The sequence below is a fragment of the Esox lucius genome, chromosome 4 (assembly GCF_011004845.1).
Source record: "Esox lucius isolate fEsoLuc1 chromosome 4, fEsoLuc1.pri, whole genome shotgun sequence".
NCBI classification, from domain to species: domain Eukaryota; kingdom Metazoa; phylum Chordata; class Actinopteri; order Esociformes; family Esocidae; genus Esox; species Esox lucius.
Window position 1 is genome coordinate 23,940,729 of NC_047572.1, and position 21,104 is coordinate 23,961,832.

A 21,104-nucleotide genomic window follows, 5' to 3' on the forward strand; every position below is an offset into this window, starting at 1 on the left:
AGCACACAGCGCTTTTCTCGCACAGCTCCTCCCTGTCGATGTTTTTTTTCACATAAAGCGCGCCATTGTCTTGGTTGATCTGGAAAATATCTTCGTAATTGCCAGATACAATCCGAAACCTCCGCTCCGCAAGTTTATCCACGTTGAAGCCCAAATCCTTTGCTATGTCTCCTACATAAATACCTTCCTTCGATTCCTCAGCGATGGAATAACGCATTTCGCAATAAGCTCCACCGCAAAAGCACTGCAGAAATACAAACCATAATATTGCTCCGAGAGGTGCCATTCTTCTCTGTCTGTCTACCATTTTAGTCGTGTTAGTTTGTCAGCATCACTTGAAGTCCGCTTTATTTAGAAATGTCAAAACGCCAAGGCTGTCAACGACATCCATTCAAACGAGAACGGTTTTCTCCCTTCCAATACGCCGGTGCCCGTTTTCTCAACCCATATACTGACAAAGATAGGGAGGGATTTAAACAAAATACATGTTTCTAGCACTGTAGAGCAGCGACACCATGAGCAGAACTGCAACAACTTATACTAAACCATACTTCTAGCACACGTCAACAAAAAGCTGATCACGAACAGCAGTCACAAGATACTCCATCTAAAATATGCTTCCATCTGACAAGTTCTAGATTGCAAACGAAGATTTGGTTTTAAGTACAAATTATAAATGGGACAATGTAGGATCACTTCGACGGTTTGCATTTATAGATATCACAGTCTGCACCTGCCTGAGGCACTTAATTCAATGAGAATATTTTACCATGTAAAAAAATCAACCCACTATCTTCCTTTTGCGTACATATAACACGGGTTCACACAATGTCGTGCTATGCATACGCCAAAGTCCTTTTTTGCGTGCAGTTGAGACGCGATCTCCTCCCATTAATAATAATGGTTGTCAATAAAATCGTTTCATTGACACGCACCAACTGAAACCTATTTGACGTCACCATCATCGAGGCACGGATTTCCCGAAGTGTGACTAATCGTTTAAAAGCCGTATATTAACTTTTTTATTGAAAGAACGTAAAAGGGTAAAGGTAAACCTTTAATAGGCTATCGCATTTATTCACCATTGTTCTTAATTGGAGGAGATCGCGTCTGAACTGCACGTGCAAAAGTGCTTTGGCGTATGCATAGCACGAAATTGTGAAGTGTAAACCCATGTTATATGTACGCAAAGGGAAGAGAGTGGGTTGAAAAAAATACTTGTAAGACCCACCTCATAGTTCTGACGGCATTTTGAAAATGATTCCGATAATAAACTACACGCGAATTTTATACAATTTCAAAAAGGCATATTTCTTACCTCTCCAGATTCTCTCCTCCTGTGTTCAGGTAGCACTAGAGTATTCCCATTGCTGCCCGGGACTACAGTAGAACCTATACTCATTCTGGGTCCAACTAACATGTACCGTTTGTCTCCGGATCTGTACTGAATGCTGTGGCACAGTGTCCCGTCGTAATTCACATCTTGCAAAGACTTGGAGGAATATTCTGGGTCTTTGGAGCACTGCATTAATATCAACATAATGATACTGATGAAAAAAAGCACTGAAACTGATCCCAAAGTAATGATCAAATAAAATGTAAGGCTGTTTTCCTCCTCATCTTTTTCTGCGCTTTTAACATCAGAAGATGCAAACGCCTCTTTGGGCTCCACAACCTTGATAGTCACTGTAGCTGTAGCTGAGAGTGAAACGTTTCCATTGTCTTTTACTAGTATGACCAGTTTATGCTCAGCCTCGTCTGTCTCTGTGAATGACCGAAGTGTCCTTATCTGTCCAGTATAGCGGTCCAAAGCAAAGAGACTGTGGTCAGTAACTTCCTGAATTGAAAATAATAACCAGCCGTTATATCCAATATCAGCGTCATAGGCTCTAACTTTAGTCACCAGATGGCCTGCGTTCACATTACGGGGAATCTCCTCCACACCCTCAGCAGAACCGTTAGTACTGACTGGATACAAAATCACTGGAGCGTTGTCGTTCTGATCCAGAATGAACACGTTCACTGTAACGTTGCTGCTTAGAGACGGAGTTCCAGAGTCTGTAGCTACAACCTGGAATTTGAATGTTTTCAAGGTTTCAAAGTCAAAGCTTTTTAGTGCAGAAATATCCCCACTTTCAGAATTGATACTCAACAAAGAGGCCATTACATTTTGTGCTCCTTCTCTGATAATGTGATATAAAATCACAGCATTTTCATTTAAATCTTTATCAGAGGCGGTTACAGAGAATATGGATGCACCAGGACTGTTATTTTCCACTAGGTATAGGTCAAGGTGGCTTTGGGAGAATTTAGGGCTGTTATCGTTCACATCTGAAATCTGGACACTCAGAGTTTTGAATGTGGACAGAGGAGGCTGACCACAGTCAGTGGCTGTTATTCTGATGTCATAATGTGCCATGAGTTCTCTGTCTAAACCCTCCTTTGTGACAACAGAATATACATTATCTTGAAATGAAGGTTTTAGCTCAAATGGCACGTCTTCGGATAAACTAGCAATTACTTTACCATTAACATCTGAATCTTTGTCTGTTACACTAATAAGAGAGATTACAGTTCCTGGTTTCGAATCTTCAGACACTTTGTTAGACAATGATGTAACATCAATCGCTGGTTTATTATCATTAACATCTACTATCTTAATAATAACTCTACAGTCGACAGTCAGTGGTGGATGGCCTTTATCAGACGCCTGCACATTTAATCTGTAAATATCATTGTCTTCATAATCTACCTGGCCTTTTACTCGAATTTCTCCAGTAATGCTATCCAACTGAAATATGTCATATACTCTCCGCTTTAGATTTCTGCCGAGTGTATATTCAATTTCCCCATTTAATCCATCATCTGCATCCGTTGCGTTAATTCTAACTACAAACCTACCCTTATCAGAATTCTCTTCTAATATCACTGAATAGACCTCCTGACCACATACCGGCTGATTATCATTTGAGTCCAAGACTGTAACTGTTACGTTCAGGGTCCCTGATTTGGGTGGATTGCCCCCATCTAGCGCGGTTAAGAGTAATTCATGTTGTGCCTTCTGTTCCCTATCTAAAGCTTTCTGTAAAACTAAGAATGGGATCTTGTCCCCCTCACCACTATCCCGAAGCTCCAATTCAAAGTGCTGATTTTGATTCAATGTATACAATCGTACAGCATTTATTCCGGAGTCCATATCACGCGCAGTCTGGAGTTCAAAACGAGCCCCTGGAAGTTTATTTTCTGCTACCTTTATATATAAATGGGCGTCTGAGAAACGGGGGAAATTATCATTTATGTCTGTTATCTCGACACCTACATAATGGATTTCTAAGGGGTTTTCAACAACTATTTTAAGGTTTATCAAACAAGCGCTATTGCCACCACACGTCTCTTCTCTATCGATACTCTTATGAACATACAAAACGCCATTGTTCTGGTTTAGCTGGAAAAACGTGTCCTCGGATCCCGAAACAATACGAAACCGTCTCTCAACCAAAGTACTGACGTCTAGACCCAAATCCTTTGCAACATTTCCAACAACTGATCCCTCTTTTACTTCCTCTGGAATAGAGTACCTTATCTGTGCCAAAACCTTCTTCCCGAAGCACAGCAGCAGAGAGAAACATAGAGCAACCCACCAGTACTCCCATCTGCGCCTTTGTCCTCCGGGTACCATGGTTAAAAACAGAACAAAAAAACAGCTCTCAATTAAAAAATGCAATCCGAACGATCAGTTGATCGACTCGTAGCAGGTCATATTGTATAAAATGTTTCAGCGTCGAAAGGAGAGATATTATTATATTCCCAATCGAACAGCTCCAGCTTGTATACGTCGGTACTGCACTTGAATGCATAGAACAACCAAAAGAGGGGAAGGGCCTAAACTAAAAAACCGTAGTGTTCTAATACCGACACCCTGTGGTTATGGGTTTTGGTTTGAATACCAATTTTAACAGTTCATTATATTCTATCTAGATTAAAAGCTATCCGTGATGATCAGTGAATGAGAAAATGGAAAAGAGGTCGACTTGGACTTGAAATTCAGGACTACTGAGCTGGACAGCGACCATTTCAGCAATCTTCCTACAATTGTGTACGCTAAAGACTGAACCACAAAGTACAATCAGATAATCAACAGCATACTTACGTGGCCTATAAGATGCTGCATAAATTGTTAAAATGTTTAAAAACAGTTCTTACCTCTCCTGATTCTCCCCTCCTGTGGTCGGGTAACACTAAAGTATTCCCATTGCTACCCGGGACTATAGTAGAACCTATACTCATTCTGGGTCCAACTAACATGTACCGCTTGTCTCCGGATCTGTATTGGATGCTGTGGCACAGTGTCCCGTCGTAATTCACATCTTGTAAAGACTTGGAGGAATAGTCTGGGTCTTTAGAGCACTGCATTACAATCAACACGATGATACTGATGAGAAACAGCGCTGAAACTGACCCCAAAGTAATGATCAAATATAATGTAACACTGTTTTCCTCCTCGTCTTTTACTGCGCTTTTAACATCAGATGCTGCAAACGCCTCTTTGGGCTCCACAGCGTTGATAATCACAGTAGCTGTTGCTGAGAGTGAAACGTTCCCATTGTCTTTTACCAGTATGACCAGTTTATGCTCAGCCTCGTCTGTCTCTGTTAAAGGCCGAAGTGTCCTTATCTGTCCTGTATAGCGGTCCAAAGCAAAGAGACTGTGGTCAGTAACATCCTGAATTGAAAATAATAACCACCCGTTATATCCAATATCAGCGTCATAGGCTCTAACTTTAGTCACCAGATGGCCTGCGTTCACATTACGGGGAATCTCCTCCACACCTTCAGCGGAACCGTTAGTACTGATTGGATACAAGATCACTGGAGCGTTGTCGTTCTGATCCAGAATGAACACGTTAACTGTGACATTGCTGCTTAGAGACGGAGTTCCAGAGTCTGTAGCTACAACTTGGAACTGGAATGTTTTCAGAGATTCAAAGTCAAAGCTTTTTAGTGCAGAAATATGTCCATTGTCAGAATTGATATTCAGAAAAGATGCCATGTCATTCTGTGTTGCTTCTCTTACTATGTGGTATGAAATCGCAGCATTTTCATTAGAGTCTTTATCAGTGGCGCTTACAGAGAAAATAAACACACCAGGAGTGTTGTTTTCAACTAAGTAAAGCTCAATAGGGTTTTGGGAAAATTCTGGACTGTTATCATTCACATCTGATATCTGGACGGTAAGAGTTTTGAATGCGGACAGAGGAGGCTGACCACAGTCAGTTGCTGTTATTTTGATTTCATAATGGGGCACTAGTTCTCTGTCTAAGAATCCCTTTGTGACGATTGAATAAACGTTTTCCTTATATGACGGTTTCAACTCAAACGGGACATTATCTGATATAGTAGAAATTACTTTACCATTTACACCGGAGTCTTTATCTTTTACACTAATTAATGATATGACCGTTCCGGGTTTTGAATCTTCAGATACTGTGTTAGAGAGGGATGTCACATCAATCTCTGGTTTATTATCATTTACATCTGCTATCTTTATAATAACTCTACAATCAACACTTGTATGAGGTTGTCCTTTATCAGAAGCCTGTACATTTAACCTGTAAACATCAGTGTCCTCATAATCAACGGGTCCTTTAACTCGAATTTCACCAGTAAGTTGATCCAGTTCAAATGTATCATGTATTTTGCGTTTATTTGTTCTACCCAAGGAATACTCAACCTCTCCATTTGGCCCATCGTCTGCATCTGTCGCATTAACTCTAAGGACTATTGTTCCATTTTCAGCATTTTCTAACAATGTTACTGAATATACATCTTGGTTGCAAACAGGACGGTTATCGTTTACGTCAAGAACTGTTATAGTAACATTCAACGAGCCGGATCTCGCGGGATTCCCTCCATCCAGTGCTGTCATCAGTAAACTATGTTTTATATTTTTCTCTCTGTCAAGTGGCTTCTGTAAAATTAAAAATGGTATTTTGTCCCCTTCGCCGCTATCTTTCACTTCCAATTCGAAATGAGCATTGTGAAATAATTTATAGATACGAACAGAGTTAATTCCGACGTCTGGATCTCGCGCTGTCTGAAGTTCGAATCGCGTCCCTGGGAGTGTGTTCTCCGCAATTTCAAGATACAGATCTTTTTCAGGGAAACTAGGAAAGTGATCATTTACATCTATTATTTCCACAGATACGTAGTGGACCTCTAGTGGAGTTTCAGCAATACATTTTATGTCCAACAAGCATGCGCTGTTACTACCACATAGCTCCTCTCTGTCGATATTCTTACGAACATACAAGACCCCATTGTTCAGATTTATCTGGAAAAGAGCGTCTATGGATTCAGAAACGATACGGAACCGCCTGTCAACCAAAGTACTGACATCAAGACCCAAATCCTTTGCAACATTTCCTACAATTGATCCCTCTTTTACCTCTTCTGGAATTGAGTACCGTAACTGTGCTGAAACCTTCTTTCCGACGCAAATCAGCAGATAAAAACACAGAGCCACCCATATGTGCCTTTGTCCTCCGTCTCCCATCATGAAACAGTAAAATAACCAAAATTTTTAAGGGAAAAGAATAATCCAATCTATCAGTAGACCAACTCGGAATGATCCATGAAGAGTCGAATTCATCAACGACGAAAAATATAACATTATTATATCACTGTCATAAAACCAGTATTTTCCATGTCCGCTCAAATCACTGTATGTGTGTGAAAGGGGCATGGCCTAATTTCCAAAGTACCAGACAGTCTTGCTGTATTGTACTGACCCCACGTGGACTAACGTTATGGTTTCCATAACGATATTATCTTAGAATCATTGCCCTTCAACAGGGGTGCATGTAGGTTGGACAGAAAATACATGATTTGCAAAACAGTTTAGAATTGAGAAAAGGAGCTGCAGGAGGGAGAGTTTAATGAGTGGGAATAAAGAATAGTTATGCTAAAATAAATTCAAACCGACCCGTTTAAGCATGTAGGATAGCTTTCTACTAGGTTTTTGACACAGACTGTGTTTAGCATAATAATTAATGGACAGCAAACATTCAGCAATTTTACACAACGCAACACACAACACATAATGCAGAGCAAATACAACCAAACAGGCCAAATTGGTAAAAAATAAAGACCTCTTATGGAGAAGATGGAGACCACTGGATATTTTATATAGGCCTATATACTGTACAGTACAGGCCAAAAGTTTGGACACACCTTCTCATTCAATGCGTTTTCTTTATTTTCATGACTATTTACATTGTAGATTCTCACTGAAGGCATAACAACTATGAATGAACACATATGGAATTATGTACTTAACAAAAAAGTGTGAAATAACTGAAAACATGTATTTTAGTTTTGATTCCTCAAAGTAGCCACCCTCTGCTTTTTTGATAGTGCTGCAAACCCTTGGTGTTCTCTGAATGAGCTTCATGAGGTAGTCACCTGAAATGGTTTTCACTTCACAGGTGTGCCTTGTCAGGGTTAATTAGTGGAATTATTTCCCTTATTAATGGGGTTGGGACCATCAGTTGTGTTGTGCAGAAGTCAGGTTGATACACTGCCGACAGCCCTATTGGACAACTGTTAGAATTCATATTATGGCAAGAACCAATCAGCTAAGAAAAGACTAGTGGCCATCATTACTTTAACAAATGCAGGTGAGTCAGTCCGGAAAATTGCGAGAACTTTGAATGTGTCCCCAAGTGCAGTCGCAAAAACCATCAAGCACTACAACGAAACTGTCTCACATGAGGACCGGCCCAGGAGAGGAAGACCAAGAGTCACCTCTGCTGCTGAGGATAAGTTAATCTGAGTCACCAGCCCCAGAAATCGCAGGTTAACAGCAGCTCAGATTAGAGTCCAGCTGAATGCCACACAGAGTTCTAGCAGCAGACACATCTCTAGAGCAACTGTTAAGAAGAGACTCAGGCCTTCATGGTCAAGTAGCTGCTACTTTCCGGACTGACTGACCTTCATTTGTTAAAGTAATGATGGCCACTCGTTTCTCTTTTCTTAGCTGATTGGTTCTTGCCATAATATGAATTCTAACAGTTGTCCAATAGGGCTGTTGGCTGTGTATCAACCTGACTTTGCACAACACAACTGATGGTCCCAACCCCATTAATAAGGGGAAAAATTCCACTAATTAACCCTGACAAGGCAAACCTGTGAAGTGAAAACCATTTCAGGTGACTACCTCATGAAGCTCATTCAGAGAACACCAAGGGTTTGCAGCGCTATCAAAAAAGCAGAGGGTGGCTACTTTGAGGAATCAAAAATATAAGACATGTTTTCAGTTATTTCACACTTTTTTGTTAAGTACATAATTCCATATGTGTTCATTCATAGTTGTTATGCCTTCAGTGAGAATCTACAATGTAAATAGTCATGAAAATAAAGAAAACACATTGAATGAGAAGGTGTGTCTAAACTTTTGGTCTGTACTGTATGTATTTAGCTCTTACCTCTCCAGATTCTCTCCTTCCGTGTTCTGGTAACACTAGAGTATTCCCATTGCTTCCCGGGACTATAGTAGAACCTATACTCATTCTGGGTCCAACTAACATGTACCGTTTGTCTCCAGATCTGTATTGGATGCTGTGGCACAGTGTCCCGTCGTAATTCACATCTTGTAAAGTCTTTGTGGAATAGTCTGGGTCTCTGGAGAACTGCATTACAATTAAAAAGATTATACTGATTATAAAAAGTGTTGAGACTGACCCCAAAGTTATAATCAAATAAAATATAAGGCTGTTTTCCTCCTCCTCTTTTACTGCGCTCTTAACATCAGAAGCTGCAAACGCCTCTTTGGGCTCCACAGCGTTGATAATCACAGTAGCTGTTGCTGAGAGCGAAATGTTCCCATTGTCTTTTACCAGTATGACCAGTTTATGCTCAGCCTCATCTGTCTCTGTAAATGACCGAAGTGTCCTTATCTGTCCAGTATAGCGGTCCAAAGCAAAGAGGCTGTGGTCAGTAACTTCCTGCAGTGAAAACAATAACCACCCGTTATATCCAATATCAGCGTCATAGGCTCTCACTTTAGTCACCAGATGGCCTGCGTTCACATTACGGGGAATCTCCTCCACACCTTCAGCGGAACCGTTACTACTGACTGGATACAAGATCACTGGAGCGTTGTCGTTCTGATCCAGAATGAACACGTTCACTGTAACGTTGCTGCTTAGTGACGGAGTTCCAGAGTCTGTAGCTACAACTTGGAACTGGAATGTTTTCAGAGATTCAAAGTCAAAGCTTTTTAGTGCAGAAATATGTCCATTGTCAGAATTGATATTCAGAAAAGATGCCATGTCATTCTGTGTCGCTTCTCTTACTATGTGGTATGAAATCGCAGCATTTTCATTAGAGTCTTTATCAGTGGCGCTTACAGAGAAAATAAACACACCAGGAGTGTTATTTTCAACTAAGTAAAGCTCAATGGGGTTTTGGGAAAATTCTGGACTGTTATCATTCACATCTGATATCTGGACGGTAAGAGTTTTGAATGCGGACAGAGGAGGATGACCACAGTCAGTTGCTGTAATTATGATGTCATAGCTTGACACTATCTCTCTGTCTAAACGCTGTTTTGTCACTAATGAATACATATTATCTTGGTATGACGGTTTTAAATCAAACGGTACATTATTGGAGATACTACACAACACTTTACCATTAATTCCAGAGTCTTTATCCGCCACACTAATGAGAGAAATCACAGTTCCTGATTTAGAATCTTCTGAAATCACACTGGATAGTGATGTCACCTCTATCACTGGTGGGTTATCATTAACATCAATTATCTTTATTATTGCTCTGCATTCCACAGTTAAAGGGGGTTGCCCTTTGTCTGAAGCCTGTACATCTAGTTTATAGACGTCTGTGTCCTCAAAGTCAACAGCACCTTTAACTCGAATCTCTCCAGTTAGGCTATCTAGTTCAAAAATCTCATATACCTTATTCTTCATGTTTCTACCTAAACTATACTCCAACTGACCATTCGAACCCTCATCTAGATCAGTGGCATTTACCTTTACAACCAATGTACCGAGTGTGGCATTTTCCCGTAGTCTCACTGAATATGTGTCTTGACTACACACTGGGCGGTTATCGTTCGAGTCAAGCACTGTAATAGTCACATTGACAGTCCCTGATCTTTGTGGACTGCCTCCATCAACTGCTGTAACAATCAATCTGTGTTTGGGTTTGTCTTCCCTGTCCAAAGCTTTTTTCAAAACTAAGAAAGGTATTTTGTCCTCATCGTCTCTAATCTCAATTTCGAAATGATGATTTTGACTTAATTTATACAAACGGACTGAGTTCAAGCCTGCATCTGGATCCCGCGCAGCCTGGATTTGGAAGCGTGTTCCTAACATGGTTTGTTCCGCTATTTCCAAATGCTGCTCCTTTTCAAGAAATACAGGAGAGTGGTCATTCACATCAGTTATTTCGACACCTACATAATGAATTTCTAAGGGGTTTTCAACAACAACTTTGAGACTTATCAAACAGGCGCTATTGCCATTACACAGCTCCTCCCTGTCGATTTCCTTATGAACATACAACACGCCATTGTTATGATTAACCTGAAAAAGAGCGTCTTTAGTTCCAGAAACGATTCGAAATCGCCTCTCCACCAACGTACTGACATCAATTCCCAAATCCTTAGCAACATTTCCAACCACGGATCCATCTTTGATTTCCTCTGGAATCGAGTACCTTATCTGTGCTGAAGCCCGCTCCACGAAGCACATCAGCAGAAAAAAACGCAGAACACACGCATACTCCCATCTACGTCTTTGTCTCCGGTGCGCCATAATTAAATAAACAAAAACAGTGTCCTTAATTAAATACGTATGTCAATTTTGTTGATCAAACCAGTCGTTCGTAATGATCCATTGTGAGCCCAATTATTAAACGCCAGAAAGAGTAAACATTTTTATGAGTATCATACCACGTCTTGATCGGATGTCCGTACCACGCTATGTCAGTGTGCAACTAAACCGCCCAGAGAACGTAAAAGTCTAGAGGTCTCCCTGTGTTACACTGACACCATGTGGATCAGGATTAAAAAAAAATAATAATCCCTTCAACACAATTACATGTCAGACGCATGAATTGATGAATCCATTGCAAAACTCAGGCCGCCCTCAAACGGAATATGCACAGTTGGTTAATCCTTAGTGCATAACTATTTATTTGTTTACGACGGTGATATGTGGCCTAATGGTTAGAGCATCTGACCAGCAGGCTAACCAAAACGTGCATTTTTTTATTCCTGTATATTTGGTACTGAACTACACTGCACCAAAGTAAACTCTACTGTATTGTACTGACCTCTACTGTAGGGCTACATTTCGCCCGAAACTCCACTGTAATGTACGATATCATGCTTTACCTAAATGTATTCGAAGGTGTACTGCGATGTCCAAAACTGTGAAACGTCGACATGTAGCCTATACATTTGGTTTTTGTTAGAGGCGGAGCTCATTGGAATACTTACCAGTGTGTCGAAAATTGGCTAAACACGCAATGAATTGTGCACTCTAATTGTGCACTCTAATGTCAACGTTTGATTCAGGATACATCACCTTGAAGGGAATGGTGACATCCATAGTAAAGCATTTTTGTATAGCACACATCGGGACCGATGTAATTCATTGATAATAATTCTGAGCATTATGTTAACCAGAATTTCAGCATATTTCTGAGTTGCGGATATCTCATTCTCGTTTAATGTTGAGTTGACCTTGTGTAGACCTGTCTGATTGCATAGTACTTAAACGTATAGCACAAGCTTGTGTAATTCAGTTACAGGTCACTAATGTTCAAATGAACATTTAAAAGGCACTGTATCCATTAAAAAAACTATGTGCTAGATATTATACTCTTAACATTAAGTGCTTTCGATAAGAAATTCCGAACGTGGATTTGTTTTTTTAATTATTGATTTTCGTTAATAACGGAAGATCAAGTGTTAGGTAAAGGAAGTATTACATTCCCAATTCCAAAACATGATTTACATTAGTTAAATATTTTTTTACACATTAAAGAAATGAATGACCATATCTAACTGAACATTTTAGCAAAGTTTCAGTAATTTGCTGTTAAAAAACGGAAAACGTCAAACACAGACTATCATAAAGTTTGATAGGATATAATTACAAACAAACGGAGGTTTAATGAAGAAACAAACGATAGTCCCTTTCTCATTTTTATATTGAACCAAGCGACTATGTGGACTGAATGTTTATTATTAACCCTGTTCTACTGAACTTCTCAACTGGTTAAAGGACTAAAGTAGATGTAGGACACAGAATCCTTGGCTGTCAGCAACAAATAGCGGAGACTGTATTTCAGCACAATTAATGGCTGGACAGAGACACTTTCAACGACTTCACGGTCTCCCGTACAACGAGACAAGAAATTGCAACATACTAAAGCAGAAACGGAAGACCACTTCGGTGAGTTTATATTGATACAATGGAGAATTTCAAATATAGCTCTTACCTCTCCAGACGCTCGACGCCTGTGTTCAGGTAACACTAAAGTATTCCCATTGCTGCCCGGAACTATAGTAGAACCTATACTCATTCTGGGTCCAACTAACATGTACCGTTTGTCTCCGGATCTGTATTGGATGCTGTGGCACAGTGTCCCGTCGTAATTCACATCTTGTAAAGACTTGGAGGAATATTCTGGGTCTTTGGAGCACTGCATTACAATCAACACGATGATACTGATGAGAAACAGCGCTGAAACTGACCCCAAAGTAATGATCAAATAAAATGTAACGCTGTTTTCCTCTTCATCTTTTACTGCGCTTTTAACATCAGATGCTGCAAACGCCTCTTTTGGCTCCACAGCGTTGATAATCACAGTAGCTGTTGCTGAGAGTGAAACGTTCCCATTGTCTTTTACCAGTATGACCAGTTTATGCTCAGCCTCGTCTGTCTCTGTGAAAGACCGAAGTGTCCTTATCTGTCCTGTATAGCGGTCCAAAGCAAAGAGATTGTGGTCAGTAACTTCCTGAAGTGAGAATAATAACCAGCCGTTATATCCAATATCAGCGTCATAGGCTCTCACTTTAGTCACCAAATGGCCTGCGTTCACATTACGGGGAATCTCCTCCACACCTTCAGCGGAACCGTTAGTACTGACTGGATACAAGATCGCTGGAGCGTTGTCGTTTTGATCCAGAATGAACACGTTCACTGTAACGTTGCTGCTTAGTGACGGAGATCCAGAGTCAGTAGCTACAACTTGGAATTGGAATGTTTTCAAGGTTTCAAAGTCAAAACTTTTTAGTGCTGAAATATCTCCATTATCAGAATTAATATTCAGGAATGATGCCATGTCACTCTGGGATCCCTTACCTCTTATGATGCGGTATGAAATCGCAGCATTTTCATTAAGGTCTTTATCAGAGGCGCTTACAGAGAATATGGACGCACCGGGAGCGTTATTTTCCACTAAGTAGAGTTCAAATGGATTTTGGGAGAATTCTGGGCTGTTATCGTTCACATCTGATATCTGGACGCTAAGACTTTTTAATGTGGACAGAGGAGGCTCACCACAATCAGTTGCTGTAATCGTGATGTCATATTCTGACACGAGCTCACGATTTAAATGCTGCTTTGTTACTAAAGAATACATGTTATCTTGAAATGACGGTTTCAGCTCAAAAGGTAAGTGTCCTGCAAGACTACACAATACTTTTCCGTTCATGCCTGAGTCCCTGTCACTAACGCTTATTAGAGAAATAACGGTTCCTGGTTTGGAATCTTCTGAAACTAAATTAGACAATGACGTCACTTCGATGTGTGGTTTGTTGTCGTTGACGTCTATTATCTTTATGATCACTCTACATTGTGCAGTCAGAGGGGGTTGTCCTTTGTCTGAAGCCTGTACATCTAGTTTATACATTTCAGTATCCTCAAAGTCTACCTCGCCTTTAACTCGAATCTCTCCAGTTAGGCTAACCAGTTCAAAAATATCATATACTTTACTTCTTTGGGTTTTACCAAGGCTGTATTCAACTTCACTATTACTCCCCTCATCTGTATCAGTCGCATTTATTACAATCACAACGGTCCCTATAGAAACATTTTCTTGGATCCTAATGTTATATGTGTCCTGTTTGAAAACAGGGCGATTATCGTTAATATCAAGGACAATTATTGTAATATTTAGAGTTCCTGATCTTTCAGGAATACCTCCATCTAACGCTGTTAGGACAACGTTGTGTTTTATTTTTTGTTCCCTGTCCAGCGACGTCTTTAAAACCAAAAAGGGTGTTTTGTCCTCATCGCTTTGTCTAACATCAATTTCAAAATGATCGTTTGATGTTACTTTGTAAGCCCGAATAGAATTTATCCCTAAATCCGGGTCACGCGCTGCATGGATTTGAAACCTCGTTCCCGTAGGGGTGTGCTCAGCTATTTCCAGTTGCTGCTCTTTCTCTGGAAAAATCGGAGAATTATCATTTATATCCGTAATTTCTACACTTACATAATGGATTTCCAACGGGTTTTCTACAACAATTTTTAGGTTTATGAAACAAGCGCGATCACCATCGCAGAGCTCCTCTCTATCAATAATTTTATGAACATATAAGATGCCATTGTTTTGATTTACCTGGAAAAAAGCGTCTTCCGCTCCAGAAACAATACGAAACCCTCTCTCCCCCAAAGCACTGATGTCAAGTCCTAAATCTTTAGCTATATTTCCAACGGCGTATCCCTGTTTTACCTCTTCTGGAATAGAGTATCTTATCTGTGCTGAAACCTCATTGCCGACATACAGCAACAGAGAGAAACGCAGAGCAACACACCAGTACTCAAGTCTGCGCTTTTGTCCTCCGCCTTCCATCGTTACACGATAAAACACAGTTCCTAGTTGGAAATTACGTTGTAATAGTCCTCATTGAACCGAACACTTCAATATCGAAAAACAACAAAAGAGTTTCAGTCTAAAATATCACCTATTGAACAGATGTCCGCACCACATACTTCGTGCATCTGCGGAGAGGGAAACAACCCAAGAGATGGGTAGGGCCTTATCCAAACAGCAGTCTGTCTCCTTGTGTTACACTGACACCACGCGGACCGAGGTTTCGCAGAACATGGCTGCATAGAGCCTAAAATTATTACACCTTTCTGTATTAATGTCATCAACAGGACTAGCGTCAAATTATAATTAAGAGCATGGAAATGGGCCTAAATTGATGCTGACAACTAGAGATGTAAAGGACATACTACCTGCTGAAAGAGGCCAATGCCATCAGGGAATACCATTGCCATGAAAGGGTGCAGATGGTCTGCAAAAATGGTCAGGTAGGTGGTACATGTCAAATTTACATCCACATGAATGGCAGGACCCAAGGTTTCCCAGCAGAACATTGCCCAAAGCATCACACTGCCTCCACCGGCTTGCCTCCCATAGTGCATCCTGGTGCCATGAGTTCTCCAGGTAAGCGACACGCACCTGGCCATCCATGTGATGTAAAAGAAAACTTGATTCATCAGAACAGGCCACCTTCTTCCATTGCTCCGTGGTCCAGTTCTGATGCTCACATGCCCATTCTAGAAGCTTTTGGCAGTGGACAGGGGTCAGCCTGGGCACCATGACTGGTCTGCAGCAACGCAGCCCCTTACACAACAAATTACCATGCACTGTGTGATACCTTTCTATCAGTACCAGCATTCACTTTTGACAGGTGCCATGATAACGAGCAAATCCGTGGTATTTACTTCAACTGTCAGTGCTCATAATGTTATGGCTGATCAGTGTACACCCCGATTGCAAAAAGGGTACATTAATTCAACACCACAACAGTGGATAGCATCCGCATTTGTGTGTTCAGTGCAACACACAGCACAGACAAATGGGAATTACACTATTAAGTAATGTTGGAACATGATATTTGGCCATAGGTCAGCACTTAAAAACCAAAAACAAGTCTAGACACCAATTTGGCACCATCAGGGTGAATTTCATTACATAAAATGATTAGTCACAATACTATCAATCGGCTTTCCAAATGAAATGCTTGCTAAAGGGTCTTACCTCTCCAGATTCTCCCCTCCAGCGTTCGGGTAACACTAGAGTATTCCCATTGCTTCCTGGGACTATAGTGGAACCTATACTCATTCTGGGTCCAACTAACATGTACCGTTTGTCTCCAGATCTGTATTGGATGCTGTGGCACAGTGTCCCGTCGTAATTCACATCTTGTAAGGACTTGGAGGAATCGTCTGGGTCTTTAGAGCACTGCATTGCAATCAACACGATGATGCTGGCGAGAAAAAGCACTGAAACTGATCCCAAAGTAATGATCAAATAAAATGTAATGCTGTTCTCCTCCTCCTCATTTACTGCGCTTTTAACATCAGAAGCTGCAAATGCATCTTTGGGCTCTACGGTGTTGATAATCACAGTAGCTGTTGCTGAGAGTGAAACATTTCCATTGTCTTTTACCAGTAAGACTAGTTTATGCTCAGCCTCGTCTGTCTCTGTAAATGACCTAAGTGTCCTTATCTGTCCTGTATAGCGGTCCAAAGCAAAGAGGCTGTGGTCAGTAACTTCCTGAAGTGAGAATAATAACCAGCCGTTATATCCAATATCAGCGTCATAGGCTCTCACTTTAGTCACCAAATGGCCTGCGTCCACATTACGGGGAATCTCCTCCACACCTTCAGCGGAACCGTTACTACTGACTGGATACAAGATCACTGGAGCGTTGTCGTTCTGATCCAGAATGAACACGTTCACTGTTACGTTGCTGCTTAGTGACGGAGTTCCAGAGTCTGTAGCTACAACCTGGAATTTGAATGTTTTCAAGGTTTCAAAGTCAAAGCTTTTTAGAGCGAAAATTGCTCCACTGTCAGAATGGATATTCAGGAAAGATGTCATATCATTCTGTGTTCCCTCTCTAATTATGTGATATGAAATTGCGGCATTTTCATTTAAGTCTTTATCAGAGGCGCTTACAGAGAATATGGATGCACCAGGGGCATTACTTTCCATTAGGTAGAGATCAAGAGGATTCTGAGAGAATTCTGGACTGTTATCGTTCACATCTGATATCTGGACAATCCGAGTTGTGAAAGTGGAGAGAGGAGGCAGACCACAGTCAATGGCTTTGATAGTAATGTCATAATAAGACACTAGTTCCCGATCTAAACGTCCTTTTGTGACTATAGAATACACGTTTTCTGTATACGATGGTTTTAATTCAAAAGGAAAATATCCGACAGACTAACATAACTTTTTCCATTAACACCAGAGTCTTTATCTTTAACACTGACGAGAGAAATAACAGTTCCTGGTTTTGAATCTTCAGACACTGTGTTAGACAGTGATGTCACGTCAATCTCTGGTTTATTATCATTGACATCAACAATCTTTACAATAACTCTACAGTCTACACTTGTTGGGGGATGCCCCTTGTCTGAAGCCTGAATATTTAATGTATAAACCTCGTCCTCCTCGAAGTCTATTTTGTCTTTCACGGAAATTGCTCCAGTAACATTATCCAGATGAAAAATATTATAGACTTTACGCTTCATTGTTTTGCCAAGACTATACTCAACTTCTCCATTTGGACCATCGTCTAAATCAGTAGCGTTAACTGTAATTACAATTGTACCCAAAGGGGCATTTTCTTCTAACGAAACTTTGTAAATATCCTGACTAAATACCGGATGATTATCATTTGTATCCAAAACCGTGACTGTTACGTTCAAGCGTTCCAGACTTCGAAGGATTACCGCCATCAGTTGCAGTTAATATCAAGTTGTGTTTTACGTTCTGTTCCCTGTCAAGAGGCTTCTGGAGGGTTAAGAATGGAATTGTATCCCCCTCTCCACTATCTCGTAACTGCAAATCAAAATGGGGAATTTTGACTAAGTTTGTATAAACGAACGGAATTGATTCCCAAATCTGGATCACGTGCGGTCCTGAAGTTCGAAACGTGCCTGATCGAGTGTTTTCAAAAATATCTATAAACTGTTCTTTAACTAGGAACTTCGGAGAATTATCATTTACATCCGTGATTTCCACACCTATATAATGGACCTCCAGTGGGTTTTCAACAACGATTTTTAGGTACATCATGCACGCGCCATTGCTATCACAAAGCTTCTCTCTGTCCGATTTTTCGTATACACATACAGGACCCCATTGTTGTCATTTACCCTGGAAAAGAGCCTCGTTAGATTCAGAAACAATACGAAACCGTCTCTCCGCCAAGGTACTGATGTCAAGACCCAAATCCTTTGCAACATTTCCAACACCGATCCCATCTTTTACTTCCTCTGGAATAGAGTACCTTATCTGTGCAAAAACCGTCTCTCCGAAGCACAGCAGCAGAGAGAAACGCAGAGCAACACACCAGTACTCCCATCTGCGCCTTTGTCCTCGGTCTCCCATTGTCAAGCACACAACAAACCGCAGTCCTCAATGAAATAATTGCATTCCTAGTGATCAAATGACCAGCTCACAATGGTCCATGGCTATCATTCAGCGCTAGAAGGGAATACAATATATCATAACAGGTCTTGTTCGGATGTCCGTACTGCTCTCTCTGTTTGTGCGCACCAACACGTACTAGAGTCAGGCACGTCCGGACCCTACAAGCGAATGGTAAGTCTCGGTGCATTACACTGACACCCTGTGGATCAGAATGCTGGTTTTGATCACTTGATTCGTTTAAAAAAAAACAACATGTATTTTCAAAACGAGTAGTGCTACACGTAAGACGTTTTACTGATAAATACCTTACATTACGCTAACAGATTGAATAGGTGGAAGAAAAAATACAAGATAAAACAGCACGATATCAAGGGCTGCGGGCTACCTGTAAAGCAAAAGTGATGTTAACAGGCACAATGGCAAAATGTGTCTGGAGTTGGCAATGCTTAGCCAGACCCGGCGCCACGAGGGGGCGAGTGGGCCACGTGGGGGCTTAGCCTCCTCAGTTGTATTTTCTGCCCACCCTCTTCCAGTTTAGGTTTTAAATACCCTATCGAAAAATAGCCCCAAAAAGTTTTCAGTGCTTCATAAAACTGAAAGCCAATGTATATCTGGCAACCCCCTTAATTTGAATATTGCATTTTGGTTCAAAGATTTGATATAAATTAGGGGTATTTTTTTAAGTGGACTAAAATGCTATTTCCAATCATGTGTATAATAAAGTATGAAATAATAGTAACACACATAGGTTTACTTGTACGTGATATTAAAAATAAAATAATATTACTTAATATGAATTTCATACTATTAAAAAGATTTAGTGTACTAAAGTAAAACTTAAGTGGTTTCAAAATAATACTTAAGTATAATACTTTTTTTGGTTTGGGCTACTGGGCTGGACAGTATCTAAATTACAGCTATGATGTGAGGAAAGTTCCATAGGATGTCACACAATGTATCATTTCATAGACATCTTGTGCATAGAGGCCCAACTCGTGACTAATGTTAGCACTGGAATATGTTTTCCATATGTAATCGATACCTTGGGGTGCTCATCGTGTGAATGGAGGCCTCGTGTCTCTCCCATCAATCTATGTCAGATGTTCAGGACACCATTTTATGACCACTCTATATAAGTTCACCAATTCTCTTTTTGAGAATCTGTCCTGAGCAAGCAGCATTCACTGGCACTGCTAGAACGACCCAGATCTGTTATATAATAAATGTTGTATTAACCCTTAAATCAAGACTCTATATTTGCTACTTTCGTCCAAATCTAAAACAATCATCTTATCCAGCTAGAAACAAATAATCAGTCATCAAGTTGCAGCTTAGCCAGTGGGATCTTGCCCCCAACATAGTAACCAACCATAATACTACTTTACAAGAAAAAATAAAACATTAACTTATTTTCTCTCTGAACAGGTGGATGAATTATCTTATGGCTTCCCTACATCTATCTACAGTGGGGAGAACTAGTATTTGATACACTGGCGATTTTTGCAGGTTTCCTACTTAAAAAGCATGTAGAGGTCTGCAATTTTTTATTATAGGTACACTTCAACTGTGAGAGACAGAATCTAAAACAAAAATCCAGAAAATCACATTGTATGATTTTTAAATAATTAATTTGCATTTTATTGCATGACATAAGTATTTGATCACCTACCAACCAGTAAGAATTCCGGCTCTCACAGACCTGTTAGTTTTTGTTTAAGAAGCCCTCCTGTTCTCCACTCATTACCTGTATTGACAGCACCTGTTTGAACTCGTTACCTGTATAAAAGACACCTGTCCACACACTCAATCAAACAGACTCCAACCTCTCCACAATGGCCAAGACCAGAGAGCTGTGTAAGGACATCAGGGATAAAATTGTAGTCCTGCACAAGGCTGGGATGGGCTACATGACAATAGGCAAGCAGCTTGGTGAGAAGGCAACAACTATTGGCGCAAGTATTAGAAAATGGAAGAAGTTCAAGATGACGGTCAACCTCCCTCGCTCTGGGGCTCCATGCAAGATCTCACCTTGTGGGGCATCAATGATCATGAGGAAGGTGAGGGATCAGCCCAGAACTACATGGCAGGACCTGGTCAATGACCTGAAGAGAGCTGGGACCACAGTCTCAAAGAAAACCATTAGTTACACACTACACCGTCATGGATAAAAATCCTGCAGCGCACGCAAGGTCCCCCTGCTTAAGCCAACACATGTCCAGGCCCGTCTGAAGTTTGCCAATGACCATCTGGATGATCCAGAGGAGGAATGAGAGATGGTCATGTGGTCTGTTGAGACAAAAATCGAGCTTTTTGGTCTAAACTCCACTCGCCGTGTTGGGAGGAAGAAGAAGGATGAGTACAACCCAAAGAACACCATCCCAACCATGAAGCATGGAGGTGGAAACGTTATTCTTTGGGGATGCTTTTCTGCAAAGGGGACAGGACGACTGCATCGTATTAGGGAGAGTATGGATGGCGCCATGTTCGCTGAGACCTTGGCCAACCACCTCCTTCCCTCAGTAAGAGCATTGAAGATGGGTTGTGCCTGGGTCTTCCAGCATGACAACGACCCGAAACACACAGCTAGGGCAACTAAGGAGTGGCTCCGTAAAA

At 40.8% G+C, this 21,104-nt stretch overlaps 2 protein-coding genes across 6 annotated transcripts in view; both read right to left on the bottom strand.

The window, feature by feature from the left end:
• LOC106024220 (protocadherin alpha-C2) overlaps nucleotides 1-21,104 on the bottom strand; it is a 190,974-nt gene that overhangs the window by 160,340 nt on the left and 9,530 nt on the right. For 2 of the 5 annotated variants that reach the window (XM_029119250.2, XM_029119227.2), the window contains exon 1: nucleotides 12,528-15,021. The exons of 2 other annotated variants lie outside the window; for them this stretch is intronic. In XM_029119250.2, the coding sequence (XP_028975083.1) occupies nucleotides 12,528-14,888 (2,361 nt within the window). In that variant the 5' untranslated portion in view covers nucleotides 14,889-15,021. Of the gene's footprint in view, nucleotides 1-8,482; nucleotides 10,974-12,527; nucleotides 15,022-21,104 lie in introns of those variants that run through there. One more of the 5 variants, XM_029119232.2, reaches the window with a different exon arrangement.
• LOC117594419 (protocadherin alpha-13-like) lies at nucleotides 3,253-6,656 on the bottom strand. Its single transcript, XM_034291961.1, has 2 exons — nucleotides 4,204-6,656; nucleotides 3,253-3,270 (listed from the first exon to the last, which is right to left on the bottom strand). Exons 1-2 carry the CDS (start codon nucleotides 6,553-6,555, stop codon nucleotides 3,253-3,255), a joined length of 2,370 nt encoding a protein of 789 aa, XP_034147852.1. The 5' UTR covers nucleotides 6,556-6,656.

Excerpts from the sequence above, each read along its gene's own strand:
- LOC117594419 (XM_034291961.1), bottom strand. The coding sequence starts at position 6,555 with ATGATGGGAGACGGAGGACAAAGGCACATATGGGTGGCTCTGTGTTTT.